We start from the raw sequence: 8,333 nt of genomic DNA on the forward strand, positions 1-8,333 counted from the left end.
AGGGGAGATCTACAGTGTTGGGGGCAGTAGAGAATGGTAAAGTCTGTGACAAAATGAAGAGCTTTATCCAAAGGGTCGGCCATGATGTGGTCACTATGGAAGGAATACCCACCCAGTATTGCCAGGTGTTCTGGGTTTCTAAGAGAGACCTGAAACCTTGATTTTGCCAGATTATATCTTAACTTTTTAATGCTTGATAGAAATTTATTTTAAAAACAAATCTAATCAGAAATGTCTATGAGCCAAACTGGATGCAGTTTGGAAATTCAATGTCACGAGGGCCTTCACCTCACTCCTCCAATCCCTTCACATACATATGATCAAATGCATTTAACAGGAACCGTCAGCAAATACAATGCATTTGATTGAAAAATAGAAACGACTTTAAAGGCAAGACTTTGACATAAAGTGGCAGAACCTTAAAGGCATTCTTCTGAGGCAGAAAGTTTCTCAGGCCTCTTCATATCACACCCCACAGGCAGGCAGCATCTAGCTGTTTTGCAGAACACAGCCCAGATGCACAAGGCCACATTGACATGTGGCTAAGGACACCAGAGCTGAGTAGACATGGTGTCTCAGTCAGGGTCTAGGCAGGAAAGAACATGGCACACTCAACTTAGGTAACTGAGGAGCCTTTGGTGAGGGACTGCTTGCAAAGGTACAAGCAGAGTGGAAGGATTGAACTTTCATTTTGTCAATGACTGCTCAGAGAGGAGGCCACAGCCACAGCCTATCCCAGCTGGCAGCACCTAGACACTGTTGGGTGCACCCTCTAGGTTCCCTCCTACTTAATCCTCTCTGCAACTTTCTGAGACAAGTGCTATTTTTATGCCCAAATTAGAGATGAGAAAACTGAAGCACAGCAAGGTAAAATACCTCTCTCAAGTCGCAGAGCTCCTGAAAGTTGAGTTGCAATTCAATCCCGGGCTGTTCAGCATGCGATCCCACACTTTGCCTTTCGCCAGGCCTTTCTGAGTTCATAAGACATGCCCCATTTTTCTCTTTCTCGTTTCCCTGACAAGTGCCCAAAGCCCTCTTGCAAGCTGCCCCTCATCCTAACCATGTGATTTCCACCCACAACACCACCAGCCTCCCAGGCTCCTGGGTCAGAGCTGGAGTCACTGCTGATGTCTTCCTCTCTTTACTCCAAAGTCCACCAGCCACCAAGGCCTGGCAGCTGTAACTCTGACCTCTTCTGATCCCACCTGCTGTTTCCTCCCAGAGTATCTCACCTGGACTCTCCCCATCATTATCGGCTCTGAATTCATTTTCTTACTGCACAGCTCAGTTAATAGCTCACTATCATTTACAGACTTTCCGTGGCTCCCTAGTACCCTCTGAACCAGCCTAAACTGAACAAGACCACCATGATCTGACACCAACAATCTTATATTCCTATACCTTCTGCTGCCATGAAACTGAACATGTCATGCCTCAGCCCCAGACATCCCCAACAGATTTTTTCCTGCATAACCTTAGTTTGCACAATGAACGCTTACCTGGAGAGCCTTCGCTTGCCCTTCCTCCATCTATGCTATTGCAGTCTGTGTCCATTAGACATCTCCAAGACCCAGACACCATGATGGGATTAGACATGCAAGAGATTTTTTGAGGAAACGCCCAGAAAAGATAAAGAGCAAGGCAGCAGGACTAGGCAGGGAGAGCTTTCGGACCAAGGTGCAGGCCTGACTCCTACAAAACAAAGCAAGGCAGGCTCAGCCATGCTGATGGGGAATCCCAGCAAAGTTGCCTGTTGGAGGAAACCCTTGTCGGGCGGTTCCCCTACCATGCTCAGTCATTGGCCAAGAGCAGCCAGAGGGCAGATAGGGCCTTGATGTTCAAATCACAATAGATCCAAAGGTGCAACCTGGAGGCTGCCAGTCAGCAAAGCACCCACAGAAGGTTCCCTTATCAGAGCTCTGAGGTGATAAGGACACTTGTGGCTGTCACATAGCCCTGACATGGCCTAGGAGCAACCTGGTGTCACATGCTCCTTGAAGCAACCCTGACTTCCCCTGCTAGAAATGATCTTGCATTTTTGGACACCCCTGGGGCTTTTTGCCTTTGCCTCCTTTAACGCACCCCACATTCCACCACTGTTGGCTTCCTTAGATATGCCTCATCTTACCCACCGCAGCTCACTGGGGCAGATGACCCGCCCACTCACTGGGCTGTCGGTGACCAGCCCACATTCCCTCCACCCACAGCATGTCCTCGCACCTCTAACTGACAATCCCTGTGTGCCTTTGCCTGAGGTCTTTCTCTGGTCCCGAGCCCAGCTGCGTGTGAATGCACAGGGCATTCCTAGCTGGAAGTCCAGGACCAGTCCCCTGTCGATGACGAATGGGAGCCGGTGGATAAAAACTCAGATCCCCATCAATAAAAACAAATCTGGACTCAGTAAGGAGAGGCTTTATTCAAAGGATTATTGCAGGGAGGTGGGGGATGTTATCTCCGTATTACTGCAGTGGGATGAACGATGTGACCAGAAGGTCTGCAAGCATCTCAAGGGTTGGGCAAGGAGCGTTTCCTTTTATAGAGAAGTAAGTAAGGGAAAGCGAGATGAAAGGGTGGTGTGATCAGATAGTAAATTGGAGAATGCTCTACCCTGAAGCCAGCCTCTTTCCAAAAGGGATCCTTCAGGAGAGGCTGTGCTGGTTTAGGCTGAGGGTGGGCCAAAGTCCTGGGACCTGGATGAAGGAGAGAAGCTTCATCAAAGTTTGGTTAAGATGCATTTTGTCAGCCAGGCGCAGTGGCTCACACCTGTAATCCCAGCACTTTGGGAGTCCGAGGCAGATGGATCATGAGATCAGGAGTTCAAGACCAACCTGGCCAACGTGGTGAAACCCCGTCTCTACTAAAAATACAAAAATTAGCCGGGTACAATGTCAGGTGCCTATATTCCCATCTACTCAGGAGGCTGAGGCAGGAGAATTGCTTGAAGCCGGGCAGCAGAGGTTGCAGTGAGCCGAGATTGTGCCACTGCACTCTAGCCTGGGTGACAGAGTGAGACTCCATTCGGAACCCTCCCCACCCCACCAAAAAAAGATGCATTTTCTCCTGATTAATCAGTGAGGACAAGCAGTTTTTGAGGCAAAGAAAGGGAATTTGTGCTTCTAGCCTTGTCACAGGTGAACAAAGCAGACATCCGTGAGTCTTTTCTAAGTCCTATGGGGAAAGGGGGTTTTCTGCAGTAAGCTGTTTTCCAGAATGCAGAAGGGCTGGGGGCTCCCAATCTTCACTGTTTCCAGGATCACAGGACTTGGGTAAAGTTTAACATTGTTTCAGATAGGAAAATGCTGAGGCGTGAGGTTTCCCAGATCCCAGTGGAAGTAACCAGTTCCTTACAGTGGTTACTTGTTTGCTCCACACCCTGTATTAACTGCTGTCGCTTCTCTAATTCCCCTGCTCCCCTGCCTCTGTTTCCTGAAATCACTTCCCCAGAAAATCATTTTCACTGGAATCTTTTTGTCTCAGGGTCTGGGGTAACCCAAACTAGGACACTAAAACCTGAGGTCCTGGAATCAGATGACTGAGGGACCGAGAGATCACCCATAAATGAAAGGATCAAGTAGGAGCTGTGCTGAGCTGGGGACCTTCGGCCCTGTCCATGGAGGGGTCACCATTCACCTGTTCACAGGATCATTTGTTCCCATGGGAGAATGCAGGACCAGCATAGATCAATCTTTTGGTTTTTCAGATAAAAACCACAGATCCACGTTTATAATTGAAATAACTAATTCTTACATATTGGCAACCAATCAATTATTTTTAACACTGAAAGAACCAAACACAACCCCTCTGGGGCTACATTTTGACCCAGGCCTACAGGTCACTGGCCTGTGACCCAAATCTTAAGACCCCTAAAAGCAAGTGCCCCGGGCTCCTTCCTCTTTGAAGCACCTTGCCCTGTGAATTTGCAGACAGTGAGAGTTATATGCCTAAGGTTAAGAGGTTGGGGGAACCAGTCCATGTGTGGCAAAATCAAAACTGAGTCCTACAAATCTTCCTTTGGGGCCTTTTCCATCACATCATCACTTATTTCTTTATATTTTTATTTTTTATTTTTATTATTTATTTATTTATTTATTGAGACAGAGTCTTGCTCTATTGCTCAGGCTGGAGTGCAGTGGCGCAATCTCAGCTCACTGCAACCTCTGCCTCCCAGGTTCAAGCGATTCTCCTGCCTCAGCCTCCTGAGTAGCCAGGATTACAGGCACGTGCCACAATGCCTGGCTAATATTTTGTAATTTTAGTAGAGACGGGGTTTCACTTTGTTGGCCAGGCTGGTCTCAAACTCCTGACCTCAGTGTTTTAAGATGATCCGCCCGCCTCAGCCTCCCAAAGTGCTGGGATTACAGGCATGTGCCACCACGCCTGGCCTCATCACTTATTTAGAGGGGAGATTCAAATAATTCTGAATTCTTAAGTTTGTTAGGAGTGATAATCGGGTCATGATTATCTAGGAAAATATCCTCTTTTTTGTAGATGCTTACTAAAATTTAGAAGTAACATGTATTTCCACACAATTTTTTAAAAAGATAAAGCAAATATAATGATAGTTAAATCCAGGTGATGAAATATGGGTAGTCATTGTATAAAAATATTCTCTACTTTTCTGTGTGTCTGAAAATTTTATAATATAAAGTGGGGCATTTGGAGGAAGTCTTGTGAATAACGAAGTTCCCAAGTTCAAGGGAAGTGAGAACCGCCATCCACCTCTGATGGTTCCAGGGGGCTGCAGGGGTCTCTGGCTCTAGGAAAGGAGTTGTTGACTTTAGGGAGTTATTGACTTTAGTGTCCTCCTGCGGGCCCTCAGGAGCAGCCTGGTGTAACATGCCCCTTGAAGCACCTCCTGTGGGCTGGTTGTGCATGCGGTAAGAGGGTTTCTCTTTGGCCTTTTCTAGACACAGACAGCTGTGAGCGCTGGATGAGCTGCAAAAGTGAGTTCTTAAAGAAGTACATGCACAAGGTGATGAATGACCTGCCCAGCTGCCCCTGCTCCTACCCCACTGAAGTAGCCTACAGCACGGCTGACATCTTCGACCGCATCAAGCGCAAGGACTTCCGCTGGAAGGACGCCAGTGGGCCCAAGGAGAAGCTGGAGATCTACAAGCCCACGGCCCGGTACTGCATCCGCTCCATGCTGTCCCTGGAGAGCACCACGCTGGCGGCGCAGCACTGCTGCTACGGCGACAACATGCAACTCATCACCAGGGGCAAGGGGGCGGGCACGCCCAACCTCATCAGCACCGAGTTCTCCGCGGAGCTCCACTACAAGGTGGACGTCCTGCCCTGGATTATCTGCAAGGGTGACTGGAGCAGATATAACGAGGCTCGGCCTCCCAACAACGGACAGAAGTGCACAGAGAGCCCCTCGGATGAGGACTACATCAAGCAGTTCCAAGAGGCCAGGGAGTATTAAAGAGACTGGGATGAGATGGAGGACGCCACCTCTGGTTCTGGAGCGCACACGCGCCGCACTGACCTGCCGACTGGCGCCGAGACCTTCTTAGCCGCGGTCGTGTATATTTGTATATACCACGTGAGTATTTCTCATACATTACGCTAGGGGCGTGCGCCACGCCCGGGGACTGCCTTGTGAAGCCGCCCTCGCCATCTGCAGAGTTCCTTGAAAGTACCCCTGGGGAGCGATGTGGGCAGAAGGATGGGGACCACTTGGAAGCCAGAAGAAGAACCTGGAAGCCACAGTGGGTGCGACTCAATTCACACCCGGATCCAGAGTTTCCAAGAGAGGCTAAGGGGGAAAGAGACTGAGGTTGTAAACGTTATAAGCAGTTTTTATATATAACTTATTTAATACAAATGTGACTTAAGTGTAACCTTTTCTCTGGAGTTGTGGTGAAACTAATCTCTTCTGTGAGAGATCAGAAAGAAAGAGACTTAGGGAAGTGGAAGAGAAAGGGAATTTTGCAATTTATTTCTTTAAAAATAATGCAATAGAAATATATCAAAACATGTAAACGCCCACTTTAAACCAAATGTTATTTAGTCATGAGGCACCTTGCTGGAGTCTCAGATTCCAAAAGTCTCTTCTTCAGACTGGGTAGGGAATATGGTATTTTAGGGACAAAGCTGAGGACTGATTTTAAATAGGCTTTAAAATAAAAGGTCAGTATTATCATAATGCTATCATTCTGCTAAACGGCCCCAAAACAGTAGAATTTCTGCTCATGTCTTAGTAGGTTCAGAAGACTGCAGCCAAGTTCAGATGTGAAAACAGGAAGTAGCACTTTTCCAAAGGAAAACAACAAAACAAACGGGAAAAAGATAATGGACCTCATTTCACCTCTTTTAATACTATTTTAACAATTTTTTTCCTCCACCAATATATTCCCAATAAATAAATATGAAAGAGGGGGAGGGTCAATCTGGGGAATCTTAATTTTTATGTTTTAAGAAAAGAAAAAAAAAACTGCATTATTTTTGTAAAGTATTTATTGAGTCACGGATTATTATGCATCAAGCAATTGTTAATAGGGTGGAACTTAGGAAAAATGAAGTTGGTTCTTATTCAGTATTTTACTTTGCAAAATTCTAGTAAAAGAGAGTATATAATAAAATCATAATAAAATGTGTTACCTGCATCCTTCATTTATGATACAAATGTGATAAATAGCCCGGGCGAAGCAAGACTTCAAGGTAGGGGAAAGAAAATTGCAACCCAGGTGGGAATAAAAGGCTCATTAATTGATTAACATGATTGCGGGCAGTGTAAGTCATGGTATCTTTGGCACCAAGAATGTCTACCCAACCCCCAGGAGGCTGAGGCCCATTGACACATGTGTGACTTTTTGCCCGCCCAGACCTAAGGAAGCCAATCCAGAACAAAGGTTTAAGACAGCCCAGATGAGCAGGGCCACTTCCACAGAAAATTCTGCAATTACAGTTATAAGTAGAACTACTTATCATGCAAAGTATTCCTTTTCCCAATGAGAAAACCAAAGCTCAGAAAACATAAAGACATTGGACCCATCTTTCATTTCCTAGCCTAGTATTCTTTCTACTGTAGCATATTTTTGAAGTCCTTATATTCCTCGTATCTTTGGTATTCCTAACCCCACCCTTAAGTTATCCTGATACAATTCTATTCTTATGGAAAACTTTTTACCAGTCATTTACACTTTTTTTTTTTTTTTTTTGAGACTGTCTCACTCTGTCCACCAAGCTGGAGTGCAGTGGCGTGAGCTGGACTCACTGCAACTTCCGCCTCCTGAGTTCAAGCCATTCTCATGCCTCAGCCTTCCAAGTAGCTGGGATTACAGGCATGTGCCATCATGCCCAGCGAACTCTTGTATTTTTAGGAGAGACAAGGTTTCACCATGTTGGCCAGACTGGTCTCGAACTCCTGGCCTCAAGTGGTCTGCCTGCCTTGGCCTTCCAAAGTGTTGGGATTACAAGCATGAGCCATGATGCCCAGCCATTTACACCTTACTATGAATTATTTACACCTTAGAAGGTATTGCCCACTCTCAGAATATTTATATTTAAGATCTGTGTCTCATTATGGAATGAGAAGCCTTATTCACATCTGAAGCAATTTTGTGCTACAGATGAACTGAACTAGTAAGGAGAATCAGTGGGTCCATGTATCAGGCAAATAGATTTGTATTCTAATAATGAGGAAACGTTTTCACAAAGAGAATTGGCTGGCAATGGAATGCATTGCCTTTGAGGTTGTGAGTATCCTGTCAGGACAGGTATTCAAGCAAAGGCTGGAGATTATTCACATGAACAGCTCAACTGGATGATAAGGAGACAAATATGTATAGGACAAAACCCTCTGATGTGTTTTGTTAAGGGTAAGCACAAAGTACTATGAAGAAATAGAGGCAGAAATCAGGGAAGTATCTGTTGGTTCTAATGAAGGAGTGGGATTTTATAAAGCATAAAAGAGCAAGGGGAAGTGGGTGTATTTGTAATAAGAAAATAGTATGGAGAAAAGCAAGGAAATAGGAAAGTACTTGGTGTTTTCTGAAAACTGGGAGTTTAAGGTGATGAGCAGAGGAACAAGAGTGGCAAGTTATGGAGCCATGTCTACGGTGTTTTTGTTAAGTATTTAGAATGAAATCTCAAAGAGAACAGAGAGCTTTCATACTACGGTGAAAACGACTGATGTGAGCAATGCTTTCCAGGTGAGCTATTTGCTTTAATATCAGACCTTGCTGACCTAATGAAATGAGAGTTGGAAGGTGGGGTGAATTGGAGTGGAGGGCTCCAGGACTCTGGCTACTGAGAATGCCCTGGTCTCCCAAGCATCATCAGATGGTTCCAAACCTCTGGAAATTTGCTAAACTATAATCCACCTCTAT

At 45.7% G+C, this 8,333-nt stretch overlaps 1 protein-coding gene across 2 annotated transcripts in view; it reads left to right on the plus strand.

Moving 5' to 3' along the window:
- ISM1 (isthmin 1) overlaps window positions 1-6,599 on the plus strand; it is a 78,551-nt gene extending 71,952 nt beyond the window's left edge. For both annotated transcript variants that reach the window (XM_017869302.1, XM_017869306.1), the window contains exon 6: window positions 4,908-6,599. In XM_017869302.1, the coding sequence (XP_017724791.1) occupies window positions 4,908-5,425 (518 nt within the window). In that variant the 3' untranslated portion in view covers window positions 5,426-6,599. The remainder of the gene's footprint in view (window positions 1-4,907) is intronic.
- Window positions 6,600-8,333: the final 1,734 nt, after the last annotated feature.

The sequence above is a fragment of the Rhinopithecus bieti genome, unplaced genomic scaffold, assembly GCF_001698545.2.
Source record: "Rhinopithecus bieti isolate Rb0 unplaced genomic scaffold, ASM169854v2 scaffold_8, whole genome shotgun sequence".
In the NCBI taxonomy this organism is placed as follows: Eukaryota; Metazoa; Chordata; class Mammalia; order Primates; family Cercopithecidae; genus Rhinopithecus; species Rhinopithecus bieti.